The following is a 15,737-nucleotide window of genomic DNA, read 5'->3' as shown; positions in this document are numbered from 1 at the left end:
AGCACAGAGGGAAAAACCGTGGCCACACCAGACTGTCATTGTCAAGGCTCTGGGCAGCCCTGGATTTCAGGACGTTCCAGGCTCCTGGGCCACACAAGGCACGGAAAGGACAGTAACTCGAGGCTAAAATCGCCACTAATAAAGCCCAGCTGGCTTGGAAATATCTGCAGTCGCCACCAGAAGAGCCTTGCGTATTGTTACCGCATGGCTTTATCACGGGATCCGTGCGTGCATGTATGTGCGACATGGCACTTGTGTGGAAGTCACCGGACAACAGAAGGGAACTGCTTCCCCCTTCACTGTGTGGATCCCTGGGATTGAATTTTAATTCTTAGGCTTGGCAGTAAGTACTTTACCCCCTGGGACATCTCATGGGACCCCAAGTTCTGCTCATAAGAGAAAACTAAATGAGCTCTGTGTCTTTTCACACCAGGGTGAAGAAATCATCTCGAGCCTTTCTGCTTTGCATTTAAAACTAGAGGGGTTGACAACCAGAGCGAGAACCACCGTCAAAGAATCGGGTTTGAATTTCACTACTACTCTGATGGAGTGTGGAGCTGCTTGCCTTTGAAATTGTATATATTTATGCTCCTCCATTTCCAGAGGCCATCTGGACTAAACTTTCTCTTAATGTGGCCCACAAAGAGACGGGAGACTTTAATGAACAGTGCTTAAGAAAATTTACCTGTTAATAGAACAGTGTGCACGTGGCCTGCTGGATCAGACAAAGAAACCCTACCTCGGGAGTAAGGGGGAGGAGAACCTGCCCTCCAGGATGGTTCTACAGCCTTCCAAGTTCTTGGTGTCGTCTGTCACCCTCAGAATGAGCCTTTCATCTCTGTAATTTAAGGACCTCCTGCTTCCAGCCCTTCCATTGCTCTCAGGGCTTGGCGGTGCTCGCAGTGTGCCACAGGGTGACAACTTTGGGAGCCGCCTGCCTCCACTGTCCTTTCAAGGCAGGAAATAAGCCAGCCACCTTAAAATGGTGTTTAACTCCAGCTTGCTCTGCCCGGGTATTTAGAAACTTTGCTCAGGGAATTGGAACATTCAGAGAGATAAGTAGAGCAAGCTAGGGATGGACGGCTAGCTCAGTCTCCGCTCTGCTTCAGTGGGTTGAAGCCAGATCCTCCTACTTAATAAACTAGCCTTTTGTGGTTAATGACACCCAGGCTGCCATGTCCAGAGAGGAACTGGAGAAACAACAGCTGTTCTTGGGAAGAGGTCATTTTGCAATACAGACCTGCCTCTGAGTTTCTTTTTTCCCCCCTAGTGTGGGTGGGGAGGTCTGTTTTAATGATTAAAGCAGTCTGAATTTTAAACTGCTACATGTCACCCATACACACAGTAGAGAAGCTGCTCCTTATGCTACTGGGGGACAATGATAATAAAAACACAATTAAATTTGATTTTAACACATAAACAGATAGGAAGCAAGTTCTTAATGGCTTCTTATTCTGGGGTACCTCATGGCCACTCCCCTCCCCTCACATATATGACAGGCAGGGCACCGCCCCCCCCCCCCCATAACAGCTTCTCTTCCTTCTGCCCCAAGAGCTTCAAGTGGCCTTAGTCACTTCATCTGTAAGTACCTACTTACCGGGCACAACACAGGAGTCCCTGCTGTGGGCTCCAAGCCAGGTGGCAGCAGGTCCCTCACCTAAGCTGTGTTGCCCATAAGGAAGCTGTAAAGGATATCCAAACACTGTGGGCATCTATCTGAAAATATGGCACATGGAATAAGCCAGCGCCTCTCATTGCCACAGACGCTGGTGTAATGATTGTTGAGAAATAAATCCATCAGCAAGAGAAGAGACGGATGGCAGCCTTCATGAGTAAAACAAGCAGGAAGGAGGGACACAGTATGTGTAGGAAGGTAGGGAATCTTGACATAATCTTGGAAATAGTTCTGATCGTTGTCCCTAAGCACAAAATGAAACGCCAACTCCTATCAAAGTTTCTCCATCTCTGTCAATTCTGGCCCCTGCCTGTGTCACCTGGACAAGAGGAAGAGAATCCTCTCTGATGTCTCCCCTGCACCCAGTGTTCGATCCCTTCCACCTTCTACTGCAAACCAAGCAAACTCAAAGCCACATTAAAACAAACACACTGGGACCTTGGGACCAAACCCCATTCCTGATGCCATGATATATAACTGGCTATTAGCCAAGCAGTGACCACGGGGGCTTCATGCACGTGAGGCTGGATCTCAGTAGCCCATCGCAGAACTACAGTGGCCACGATCTTCACTTTATGGAACAGGGGCTATGACTTGATTCTGGACTGGCTTGTGCATACCCCTAAAAGGCCTCAGACATGAACCTTAGCTATCCTGCCGGGCCTCACTGAACACAACTGCTAACCCTCTGCTCTCCTTCTTCAGCAGGGCGCACTTTACTAGCCTAAGGCTGCTCCCTCTCCCTGCATCTCTGGCGCACACACTCGGAGGCACACTTTCTCTAGTACGCCCTGCTCCAGCCCCTCTCTCATATGACTGAGCTTTCTGTGTCCTTCAGTTGAGAACAGTGCAAGCCTGAGCTATGTGTCTTCTTACCAGTAACAGTTTTCTTCTCCACTCAGCCTTGAGCTTTCAAAGGCAGCACTAACATTGGTCTGCTTTCTTCACTGTGATAAACTACCTGTTGTAAAGACAGTGGAAGGGGGAGGGGGACGTGTTGGCTCAGGTGTTGCAGTCCATGGCCTCTTAGCCCTACCCCTGTCATTATGGGCCTACTGTAAGGTGGAACGTCACGGTGAGGAGGGCAGAGCGAAGCAAAAGGCCACGATAGGTTTGGGAGGGAGCGGGACAGACAGGCGGAAGACAGAGACAAGATAAGTCCTTCAAAGATGCACTCCCAGTGACCTCCTTCCTCCAGTGAGATCCACTCCATAGTTAACTCGCCTATAGCCCAATCACGAGTCCATCAATGGATTAATCCACTGATATGTTCAGAGCCCCTGTGATCTAATCACTTTCAAAAGTCCCATCTCCGAGCTGTGCACTGGGGAACCAACTCTTCAGCACACGAACCTTCAGAGGACATCAACTATCAAAACCACACCCCCACCCTAATTCTGGTATCACCTGTGCACGAAGCACAGTGGTGTACAAGCAAAAGCCCTCGAGTCCCACTGTCTTACAAGAGAAGTACAGGCTTGCTTTCAGGTGTGCCCACTGCTTAAGTCCCAAACTACTTTCTGTATATGATGATGAATTACCAAGGAAAGAGAGAATGAAATCTCCTAACTCACTAGAAAATGAAACAAAACACAAATTCAAAGGAAACCAGTTTAACTTCTTTTATTTTGACCTCAGCAAATTTAACATCTTGGTCACATGTGAGACTGTGGGGTCTCAACAATTATTACCCAACAGAAAAGCGTGCACACTGATATCCATACAGCAAAGAGGGTTCTAACCTGCTTAATACGGAAGCACTTACTGGGACTCAAAAGTACGTTGTTACCCTCATCACACCATTTTGTTGTGCTCATCATAAAAATCTATTAAGAAATTTCCATAGGTAATCTTAAGTAGGTTCCAGGCAAAATGTCTTGAGGGGCGTTATACACACACAAGTTCTAAGTTACTTTACCTTAGGCTCTGTGACTTTTGAGGTAAAAGGATTTACATACCACAGATACAAAATAATTCCTTCAGTAATGGAATGGGAAATTAGCCAGAGAGAGTTGTAACCTAGGGTTACTCTATACCTAGGGTAATTATCTTGGCTGACACTAAGCACTGGAAATACTTTGTCTATGAGGAACGGGTCTCAGTTTGTACTCTGCAAGCATTTCAACACTACAGAAATTCAGAGCGATGTCTCTCTTTGTCAAGTTGTGTTCAAAGTGCTCCAGATAGCAAACACACAAGATATAGGCAGAGATATTCAAATCAAACCAAAACAACAACTTGGGGCGGGGGAGATGGCTCAGCAGTTAAGAGGACTTGCTGTTCTCCTAGAGGACCCACGTTTGCTTCTCACACCCACACAGCAGCTCACAACCACTCATAATCCCAGTTCCAGGGGATCTGACCCCCTCTTCTGTCCTCCGTGGGCACCAGGCATGCACATGGTGCACAGACACACATGCAGGCAAAACAGTGACACACAAAATAAATCTCAAAAAAAAAAAAAAAAAAAACTTTGCCCAAATCTTTACTCCTTTTTCCAATCAGGAATGCTATTGGGAAATGGTAACAAAATCAATTCTATCCACTAGGGAAGGAAGGAAGTAGGCCTTCACGTGGTGCCTTCTTAAAGTGGATACTCATCTACCTTAAGCATGGTTCATGGAGCCAGAGTGAGGATAAACACAAAGCCCCGCCGTTTATATAGCTTCCAGCCAGAGCAGAGATGAAACGGTAACAGGGTGGCTCATGTTACCTTACGAGTTGCATTAAAATGCAGGGATCTCATGGAGGCTCAATTTCTCTTCCACTAAAGAAAACATTTGCTCCTTAAAGTAATACACACCCAGCCAACAATCAGGCTTCTATGCTGAGACCAAGCAGTGGCTCTTTGTGTTCACAGACTCAGTGCATGGCCAGTTAAGTAACAGGACTACTCTTCCTCTTAGCTCTCTCCAGGAGAGTCACCTTACACCGGCCTGAAGCACACACAACATTTTTTTTTCAGTCTGTAGCCCACCCTTTTAGGTCCCATCATTAGCATCCTTTATACCTTCCCGCACCTCAACAGCATTAGTTATCTTTGCCTAACTACATAGCAAAATGCTACTTGAAATTCAGAATGTCCTAACAACATTGCCTGAGGCTGCAATCACAAGTCAGCCCCCCAATCTCCTTTTCTTCATTTCAAGTTCTAAAGGTCTTAAAATTCATAAGTTATAAGAAAGATTTCTGAACAAGCCTGAATTGGCTGAGTTAACATCTCACTGAGATTTGAGATTCACATATCTTTATAAAACAAAAACACTCAAAAAGAGAATGAACTCAAGTGATGCTGAGATATAAAAAGGAGACACTGAAACAGAAGCATCAACACCGCTCCTGACTGTGACAGTGCGACCCAAGAACGACATTGTCTCCAGAACTAGGAGATAACAACGCACATCAGCTCACTTCTCAGGCTTCTGGAAAGGAAACACCAAGATGGGCACCAGGCCTGAGAGACCTCACCAGGGAAGGTGACACTATGAAGAAGTGTCACTTCACCTCAAACAGCGGGGGCTCGGAAGGCCTGTCCCCCAGTAGCAAGTGAGTCCAGTGAGAGTCAAGCATGTGGTTCTGAGCCAGAAGAAAAGCTGGCCCTCCCAGCCATGTTTATTCAGCACCAACGGTACCTCGACAGAAGGATGTTGCAATTCTGAGCTCTCCGACCATCAATCACTGACAGTTCTTTGACTTTGAGTTTGGAACTCAGTGTGTCATCAATGGCATCTGCTTCTTTCTGGAAAGAACACAAGAGAAATCCATCAGAGTCAAACGGGGACACTCCGACTTGAGACGCACACTTTTCTTCCACATTTTCTGTTCACACGCACACAATGCTCACATACACACATGGGCCGAGCTGCGATGAGGAGGCGATGTTGGGAAGGGGGTGCAATCAAAACAAAGGCTACTTCTCCTTGGCAAAGAAAATAAGAAGAGCTGACCACCCACATCTGAAAAAGCATTATTTAGAAGAACAGAATGCTTCCAAGTTGAAGATGTGAAACAACGTGCATAAATTATCAGTGAGAGGTGCCATCCTTTTGTCCCTAGGGATCAAATCTCTAGGGACAGCGGACGGAAGAACTGTCACTGTGAATCAAGCTCAGCAGAGCCTTGTCATTACTGGTCCAGTCACTTATTTACAGGGCACATTCACCCCAGAACCATCTGCAAACTTAGCCGCCAAGAAAGCGGAGCAATAAAACCACCAAACGCCTTCATGTATAACAGGAAGTTCCCAAAGGCCAAATGTACCTTGCATTTCCCAAGCCTGACAGAAGGACAATGGAGAGGGGGCAGTTGAAGAAATCTCTTTAGTTACCCGAATTAATAAGCAAACATTACTTGCATATTTTATCTACATATTCATTCACGATGGCCAGACATAACTAAGGCGACACAGGTATAAAACAATTAGATGCAAAATACATGTGAGGTATTATATTAACACAAAGTTCAAGGTGAGAACACAGACTAACGTGGTAAGTAGCCAACTTATTTCATTAGTGGTTAGAGACTTTTAAAAATGTATTATGGCATTTAAAAAATATAAAGAGACCAGAAAGCTTTTGAACTGTGTAACAGTTTAGGAAGCCAAGGCAGTTTGAACCAATAATGGAGCACCAGGAGGCTAAACAGCAAAGGTCTCTTGTGCTCAGATTTCAGGCATACTTTTAGACAGTCCAGTTAAGAGTCGAATCCCGAAGAGGAACCACTAGGCATTGAATTCCACTATCTAACAAGATAGCTGGGGTACTTCAAGCTTACAGTGAGCCACGGAGTTACGTTAAGTAAGGGTTATACAGTAGCTTACTTACCTGCTTGGAGTTACTGTTCACAAAGAACTCCTACAGCCATGGCAGAGGCATAGAAAAAGCAAATCAGATACATGCAGTTCAAAAACTAGAGCAGCAAATGGGGAAAGTCAAGGCAGTCAAGGAACTGGTGGTGCAGGGGGGAAAGCAGGAGACGCTTCCTGCCTTGCCGTGAACTCAAGTGGGCCTGTCTGGCTGAAGACACAGGAAAGATCACAGTACCAGACATTTGGTGGAAAGGAAGACAACAGATGGCATTTGCTACATACCGCTTCGAGTGGTAGCAAATCAGATTCAGGAAAGAAAAGGGCTTAGAAGGACAAGCTAGGAGTACAAGTCTTCTTTAAAACAACCACCAGGCTCCCATTTATGCACACACACACACACACACACACACACACACACACACACACACACGGTGCTCAAAACCAAGGCATGTGCACACATTAGGCAAATACTCTACCATTGAACTATACTCCCAGCCACCATGTTGAATTTTCAGTTAAAGCAGAGATTGCCAATTAAATTAATCAGTATGACTGAACAATGGCCACTGCTATAGAAAATGCTTTTCTTTTGGTGGGAATAACCTGTCTTCTTGTATCTTCAGGAAGAGTTAAGAAAAGTAAGTGGAGCAACCTAAGTAAGGCCAGCTCAAGTACCCTGGAGGGTCCAAACCACGGCAGCAGGTGCTGGGGTGGGGGCGGAGGGCACAGCACATGCAATTGAGAAACCACTGGCACAGTTACTGGTAGGCATTGTCTCAGTGGTCTCTGAGCTTGTCAAGCATACAAGGTCACAACTCCTTCTTGAAAGAGTTTTTAGAAAAGTTTTGGAGCGAAGATGGGAAAGAGGAACTAATGGCATGCTACAAGGAAGCGGTAGCTTTTCCTGCATACTTTTACAGGGCAGGAATGAGCAAAACTTTGGTGCACAAAACACACCGCAGCTTTCGGGCCGACTGTGTGTGCACCAGCGTTTGCTCAGCGGATTCCTTCAGGTCTCCCTGGTCTCGGCAGCACTGCCAAGGCCAGTTTTAGACAGACGAACATTCTTCTAGTGGGAAACAGAGTGACTCCTCCCCTTGGGCTGCCCACATTGGGAGGACTACTTCGCTGGAAAGGCATTTAAAAAGCAAGCTGACAACCACAAGAAACTTGTCTTCTGCCCGATATCCTAGTTTTCTTTTGCCTGTTATGATTCAGATTTTCTACTCTGAGGCTCTTTAGGACTCTTCCAAAAAAGCAGTGTTAAGGGCAGAAGGCTATGGTAAAATGAACCCTATGAAGTCAGCTTAACCGAAGAGAAAGTACTCCTTTAGATTAGATCCTGCTCCCATTGCCTACTCTTCAAAAAAGAAATTTTTATGGAGGCTTCCAGGACCTCACATTACACCTAAAATTCATTCACTGTTGCGAAAGGAAGACATCTGACCTCTGGTATGACAGTCTATGGAATCAGGCAGCTAGCTGTCATTTCCTGGCTATATGCCCGGAGGTGAACCAGTCTACCGTCTTTTATCAATGAGAAGGGTAAACGTGATAAGGCAAGTTAAACTTCCTACGCAGTATCAAACACATCGTTATAAGCCCCAAATCGAGAAGCACACACAAGACATAACTGTTTTAGCTTTAGAACTGACAAGTCACTTTCCCACTCTGCTCTTCTTTTGGCTGAGTGGTAAAGTAGCTGGTCCGGATCTTCCATTTGTAACCATGAGCAGCAATAAGCATGGGCGCTAATAGCTAAGTGATACATCTTACCTTTCCAGAGAGGGTGAAGAATGCCACATGAGGGCTCAGTAATTGCTAGCCTTAAGACAACACTTCTTTGAAGACCCAGTAATCAGCATATTACAAATAAAATCACAAATAGGATGGGTTTTATTAGGTGGGGCGCACTAGAAATAATGAAACTCCCAGGTTCATTTCAAGTATGCAAAGATTCTGTTTGAAACTTTATTCCCTCGGAAATCAAAGGGTAATGGAAATGATCTTGGAATATAAATATGAGGTTGGTATTTGTATTTTCAGGGATCAATGCTTGTAAACTACTATAAATGGTTTCACAAAGAAATGATGGCTCAACCTTGCATAGAAAATGATAATCCTTACATGAACCGATCTTAATCCTTTCAAATTGAAACATACACTAAGAATTACATACAATCTTGTATTTGCTAACTCTTACCACGGAAACTAGGTACAGACCCTCAAACTACACTTAAAAATTGGGTTTACTTATTTCTGTGTATGTGTGTATGTGTGCGTGTGTACATGGGTACCCCCATGCCATAACATATGCACAGAGTCAGAAGACAATTGTGGAAGTCTGTTCCCCACTTCTACCACATGGGTCCCCAGGGGTTGAACTCAGGTCATTTGGCTTGGTGGCAAGTGACTTTACCTACTAAACCATCTGTCCAGCACTACAGTTAAAAAACAAATGAACAAACCCAACAGCTCGTGTCACAGTTTTTCTTGTCTTTAAGTACTAAGACTGAGAATCATGACGACAGGGACCTGGGGCTACAGCTCAGTGACAGAGCACTTGCTTAGTGTGTGTGCATGAAGCCCGAGACTCTGTCCCCAGTGCTGCAAAGCCAAAGCAGAACAAGAAAACTGACACGGTTGAAGGAAAAAAAAACTGTTAAATGATTTTTTTCAATGTGAAAATCAGATGCAGACTAACTTAACTGTAAAAAAGAAATATAAAAAAGGAAAAATTCCTTATCGATTCATAAGGAACCTGTAGCTCACCTGGATATTCCAAATGAGACCCTGAGGACTTACAATACTACACTCTCACAGGAGAGCTGGAGAACGGGGAATGGAGCCTGGGCCAGCAGCTGCTCTCCTTTGTTCCCTAAGTCAAAGGAGGGTGGCTTTGAAATGGCCCGCTCTATGGTGAGCACAGGCTCCTGAAAGAAGAACTGTCCTCAGGCAAAGGGCAAGAAGGAGGGAGACACTGTGAGCTGCTAGTGGGCTGCTAAAGAGTAATTCTACTTCCAGGCAAATGTGGTGTTTTTAGCTCATTTTCCCTCCATCTGACTGCATAGATACGAACTGATAGCATGTCAAGATGAAAATTTCCCATTAAAGATGTGAGGACTACTCAACTTTATCTTAGTAAAACTATTACACAGCATCTAATGTTAGGTATTAAAAACCGGTCTCTTGTGGCTATCCTGGAGATTGTGTGTAACGCAGTTCCAATGAGAAAAAGGTCTTCGGATTCAAGGGATTGACTTTCAAATGAACTTGTGGAATGTGCACAGGGGAATAGCTGCACGCTATTAACTCCATTTCATGGGAGGCATAAGCTTACATAATCGGCTCTCTACACCTTTAATGCATGCACTTACAAAAAACCCACTCCCCACAGTCTGGTAGTGGTAATGAATAAACCACAGATTAGAGAACAAAGGGAGACCAAGAACTCTGCACTCTGCACTCCTGGGTGTCACCTGCTGGGATACTGAGTACACACTAAGCCCTATTTTCAGTATCTGTAATACCAGAATATTACGTCCCTCCTAGAGCTGGGGTGAGAATTGAATAAGAAAGTAAGTACAGGAGCTCCTTGAGCACTAAATTTTAGGGTTGATGTGATTAAGAATGTTTATATCACCTAGTGCCAGAAAAATAGCTAGTTTTCAATAGTGACCACCATCTTGGTCCCTGTGACAGTTACTTATGGTTTTTCCCATCTCTGCTTTATAGGATAAATATATGTGGTCCTATGTAAAGGTTGAATGTATTTGCATCATTTGAATCCTTTGACACACTAAATAGAATAATTCTCAAATCAATTGATATATTTTATATATTTATGTAGATGTGTGTTTATATGTACACGCATATATACATTCCCAAAGTGTCACTCCTTATTTAAATCATGCTAATTTGATTCTGCTGTGTTATCTCCAGATGAGGCTCTGAGGGTCCTATGGTACTGACGTTTTCGTGTTCCTCTGCCTGCCTGAAAAATTCATCTACACAAAGAAATGGCTGAAGTCCAGAATGTGACCAGTTTCATAGCTTTATAGGAAGGAAAGAGATGACAGAAAAGATGGGCTCTCAGTATTCATGTGGTACTAGAAACAAGATCGGTTTAAATGTGGTGCTAATTGCGCAGTGTGCTGCCATGCCTGGAATGAACATGCACGGGTCTCTGCTGTCGCCGCTCTGGGATGAAGGACTGGTCAAGTGATAGGCGCTCCACCTCATTTACTCTGATCTACAGATTACAATTGAAATGCCCGTAGCTTTTCATTTTCTGACTCTCAACAATGTAAATGCAATGAAATGGCTCAAGTTACCCTCATTTGGAAAATAGTGATGGTTTCTCTTCTATTTTTATAGCAGAAGGGAATATTTAAAATACTCAAGTGGAGCGGGTGTGTTGAAATTGTCCTTCAGAAAGTATTGCTGGAAATAGTGATGCCCATCCTCCTCACCAGTCTACCCATGTTAGGAAGAACTGAAACATTTGGTCCATGCAGTCAGGGATGACTACTGACTACTTAAACAGTGGTGGTTGCTAGGAGACAGTTACTCAGTTGCAGAGCTTTCTGCAATTGTGTCTCCCAGAACTCTTGAAAACTGTCCACATATTTGTCCCAGAGCATTTTGGCAGCATCCTTCTGTACTTTCTGCTGAAAGCCAGTTAATTATGAGGCTTGTAAACTTGGGCCTTTCAACCACCTGCCTTCCTCACAAATGCAACCGACATGCTCAGACTTGAATGCACTGTGTGGAATACCTGCAGCTTTCTCTCCATCTCATCCACTTTTCTGAGTTTCCAAGCCTTCACCTCAGACAGCCTCAAGTGTGGAGGAAATGGGACTTGTAGCCAGATCAGAGGATTACTTGAATTACTTGGAAATCTGCTAAAATGTTATGCCAAGGTGCAGGGGCCTCCTTCCTAGGACATCAGAGACAGGAGAGGCACCAGAAGCCAATGAGGGACGACTATGGGCACAGGAACTACAGGACAAGAGCTCCAAACACACCTTCATTTGTTCTTTGAAATGTAAAGTGTACTGCTCTCCTCCGAACAAGCCCTCACCTCCCTTATCCTCACCTCCCCTTCCTTGGTGCCTACAGCGCTCAGCATGGCATCGTCTCACTTATGAAGGGCCTGGCTGAAGGCTTCCGGTTCCATAGCACCATGGCAGGCAACTAACTTTACTTTCCTGTTCTACTGAACCAGCACAAAGGGCCCTGCACAGACGCTTACCCTCTCTTCCAGCAAAGTCCTCTAGTGAATAACACCCCGTCTCCCAGGCAGCCACATAAAAAACCATCCTGAAAAGAGATCCCACCTTAGTTTCTCTGTATCCTCTGTCCATCTCCTTGGTGCCTAGCACTTCTTTTTTGAGACAGTCCTTCTGAGGGACTGAGCCAAGAAGGCAGACCAGGAAGTCTTCTGCTTGTTTAAGCCCTCAGGACACTCCTATGCAGATGCCCAGCACTTGTGTTTGCCCATCCAAATGCAGTGTGCACTGTTCACAGGTCCTCTACGTTAGTCTGCCTTAAGAACCTATCTCTCCATCCTCCTGGGCTCAATTTTCCCTTCTCCAGGACTCTGGTTGATTTTAACTCACCTTTTCTTTGTTCCCCTGAACTCTCTATATCTAGCTACCATGTTCTAACTTTTGGCCTACACTTTAGACCTTTGGAGGAAGCCTTCTAGAGCAACGTGAGAGTCTACACAGATATGAGCAGGCCTCATCAGTGTGTGCAGGCAGTGGGCGCCACACCACATGCTCTTCTACCATTATGGAAGTGTTAGTAGTAGCTTCTCTGGCTCTACTGGTGTCACTGACATTTTCATACTTGCTCAGCTTGGGCAACCCCACTAATGAACCTATAATGTTCATGACATTTGGTTCAAATTCCTCTGTAGAGTCTATTTAGCTGCCAAATTACAGTTTTTACAAAGCCTCATACTTCTAAAGAGTCCATCAAGTCTAAAAAGCATTTGGATTCTGAGACTAACCATTTGATATTTCTTTTAACGCAGACAGCCCAGAATGGTTTCAGAAACAAATACTGTAAGGTGACACTATTTTTCTTAGATTTGAATAGGCACAGACAAGATACAGTGCTCTCTGTACATACAGAAAGAAGACCTTGGACATATACTATGATAGGAAGCTTCTCCACAGAGAGTCCACATGCCTTCAAGTGGTTAGCATGCACTGATGGCCACTGGACACACACATGGACATGTAGTTATGCCGCTCTGCAGGACCACATCAGGGGAGAGTAAACATCATGAGCACCAAAGTGCTTGTGCGCCACGGTTCCAGCGGATGGCCAGGGATCATGCATAAGGACACAGTACTTCGGGGCATCTGGAAGACATGTGTTACCTGCTGTCTTTGGTAGGCAGAGAAAGTTCTTTCTAGGTCTTCAAGGTCTAGAAGTTTGAAGACTTTGGTATCATCGATTTCGGTCCAAACTGTTCCTTCCAATTTGTTCTAGAAACATCAAGTTAACAAGGTTTATGATTGACAGTCATACAGAAAAAAAGTGGTTTTTTTTTGTTTGTTTGTTTTTTTTAAGTACTACTATTCCAAATTTTTAATTCTACAGGATGCTTTGGCAAGCTGGTTTGAAACCATGTGTAATTATTTCAGAGACATTACCAGCTAAGACAGGAGCTGGGGGGGAACCCTGAGTCCACACTAGATGGCCAGGCTATCCAGCAGCAGGGACATTTCCCCCTCTGTGAGGACACTGAGCTTCAGGTACCGTGCACTGATCACTCATGGGACATGGGGACAAACGGCTTACCTCAGGCAGCTTAGACCAGTTGAAGGACTTGAGTGCGTTGGTGGGCTGGGGAATGTTTTTCTTCTTGAGGGTCAGACTCACTGGGGCACCGGGAGGTGGCAGGAGTCCCCCTAAGGGAGGAGGCCCTGGGGGAGGGGGAGGACCCCCAGGAGGGAGGGGAGGTGGTGGCGGAGGAAGGGCTCCACCTGGAATAAGTGGGGGTGGTGGGGGAGGGAGAAGAGATCCCAGCCCAGAGGAAGGAAAGGGTCCCCCTGGGGCTCCAGGTGAGGGTCCTCCTGGGACTGGAGCACAGACAGCCCTCTGGAAAGAGAAGATCAGGAAGAATCAATGAAAAAAGAAAACTCACTGGATGATTTCAAGACTCTAATCTCATCTAAGGAACAGGTAACAGCGTACCCACATTTGCCAGAACGTGGGTATCAAGGGGGGGGTAAGTCAAACGGACTTTCCTGGACCCTCTCGTCCTTCGACACATACGTGCTTATTGGTGGAGCCTTTCTCTGGCTCACTTGCACCATCCTACAGTTTGGTTTTCATGGCACCCCTTTTCTAAGCAACTAATGGGATGATTTCCTTCGTTCTTAGGACAAGATTGGTGGTCAAAACTCAACCCCAAACCACCTCTGCTACCTAAGCCACAGGATGCTGGTGGTCGAGGCCACTACTGAGGTCAACCGTGAAACATTTCCAAGCTCATTCCTCCATCAGAGGTGTCTACTCCAGCGCAATAGGCCCAGAAGAACAGGGTCCCGATCCCCCAGGACAGGAGGCCGGGTCTCAGCCCTCACCCTGCTGAGCTCGTGGAGCTGCGCTGTGAGGTCTGCCACCTGCTGCTTGACTTGCTTGTGCTCTGTGGTCTCCTTTTCAAGCTTCTCTTTCATCTTATTCAGGGTCTGCATCATCTCCTCCTTCTCTTGGGTCTTGGCGTCACACTCTCTCTCCTTCTTCTCCAGCTTCTGCTGCAGCTCATTGTGTTCTGTACAAGAAAGCGGGACAGGAAAACAGTCCTCAGAGATGGAGCACTTGCTTTAAAAGAAAAAAAAAAGGGCTGCGGATGATGTAGAGATTGTGGGTCAGCTTGCCCTAGGCCCCGATCTTCTTCCCCACAGAAGGGCAGCTCAAGAGCTAACCAGTGCTCACGCTGGGATAAGGCCTCATACAACGAATTTAGTAACTACATTTTGGGAAAGACCAAAGAAGAGGCCCCAAGGCCGTGGTTCTAAAAATGGGAGGGAACAATGTTTGAGCGACTTCTCTGGGAGAACGCTATCTTGATTCTGAGTCCTGACACAGAGGTGGCCTAACAGCTACACCCGGGAAAGGGGCTATTAAAAGAAGGCCCCTTCTCACACATTAGAAATGGGGCAGCGAGAAGCCCAGCCCTGGGGAATGAAGTGTGTTGGCTTTGTCCCACTAGCAGGAGAAGGATTCTGTGCTGCGACAGAGAGCTGCTGGCAGGCCTCTGCGCACTCGGAGCTGAGGTACGTCTCCTGCCTCCTTGCAGGGCTATCTCAGTCCTTTCTGCTTCTGGCAGTCGACATGAAAGCCATGTTATTGTCTCTGCATTCAGTATCTTAAGGGTAGCCGTGCTGATTAGGCACGGGAACCACGGGACCGAGAGGACAAAAGGGAGCTCTCGGCTGTGTAACTGACTTTCCCAGGTGTGGTGTCCTGGAACACGGGGCATCGGTTTCAGAGTGACGGTGTTCATGCTGCCAGTGATCATAAGCCTGCTGACAGGAGGGACGGGCTTCGGAAAAGAGAAATGACGACGTTTAGGCTGCAAGTTTTTATTTCACACACTTGCCCTCGATGCCTCTTCTTTTCACATCAACAAATGCATGTGGGATACAGCCCGCTGGGCTGGGCTACACACAGCCGGTCTCTACTTCTCAACTGGAGAACACGTTTAAGCTCTTACTGTCTCTTTCCACCTTCCCTCGTCTATGGCTCCCCGAATTGGAATTTGCAGGAAGGTGTGAGCCATTAAATTCCTTGAGTCTTGTCAGCTTCCAAATTACAACCCAAGCCCTTCAGTCCCATCTACCACTCCCCGATGCCTGACTTGTGGTCCACATTTGAACCGCCTTACTGTGTTCCATTTTCCTTCTTCTCTCTCCACTTCATTCATCACTGATGATTAAGAGATTAGGAACGTTCCTTCCCCTCTTTCAGGATTCGCCTTTGACAAATCTGGCTATGCCTCCCATTCGGTGAGCAGTCTTAACATTTCAAGATCTCTGTCCAAAGCCCTCTGCAAGCAGTCTAAACAGCAGGCGGGGGCAGGGCTTAGGAAACAGGTCAGAACCGGCTCCTGGATGGTCCTGAGGTAAGGGCAGGTTTAGGAAGTGCCAGGCTGAAAACCGTCTCCTAAACTAACATCACGTACTATCCAGTCACTGAGTTTTTACAGATCCTTCTCAGGGTCCTGTGCTCCAT

At 45.9% G+C, this 15,737-nt stretch overlaps 1 protein-coding gene across 4 annotated transcripts in view; it reads right to left on the bottom strand.

Annotated features, from left to right (window-relative positions):
• Positions 1–15,737, bottom strand: part of Daam1 (dishevelled associated activator of morphogenesis 1) — a 174,536-nt gene that overhangs the window by 25,039 nt on the left and 133,760 nt on the right. For 3 of the 4 annotated variants that reach the window (XM_028858344.2, XM_028858334.2, XM_037210610.1), the window contains exons 13-17: positions 14,087–14,274; positions 13,299–13,598; positions 12,875–12,982; positions 6,499–6,528; positions 5,308–5,414 (exon numbers count right to left, since the gene is read on the bottom strand). In XM_028858344.2, the coding sequence (XP_028714177.1) occupies positions 5,308–5,414; positions 6,499–6,528; positions 12,875–12,982; positions 13,299–13,598; positions 14,087–14,274 (733 nt within the window). The remainder of the gene's footprint in view (positions 1–5,307; positions 5,415–6,498; positions 6,529–12,874; positions 12,983–13,298; positions 13,599–14,086; positions 14,275–15,737) is intronic. The other variant, XM_028858351.2, reaches the window with a different exon arrangement.

The sequence above is a fragment of the Peromyscus leucopus genome, chromosome 14, assembly GCF_004664715.2.
Source record: "Peromyscus leucopus breed LL Stock chromosome 14, UCI_PerLeu_2.1, whole genome shotgun sequence".
Classification (NCBI taxonomy): Eukaryota; Metazoa; Chordata; class Mammalia; order Rodentia; family Cricetidae; genus Peromyscus; species Peromyscus leucopus.
This window is presented reverse-complemented; position numbering and strand designations above follow the sequence as displayed.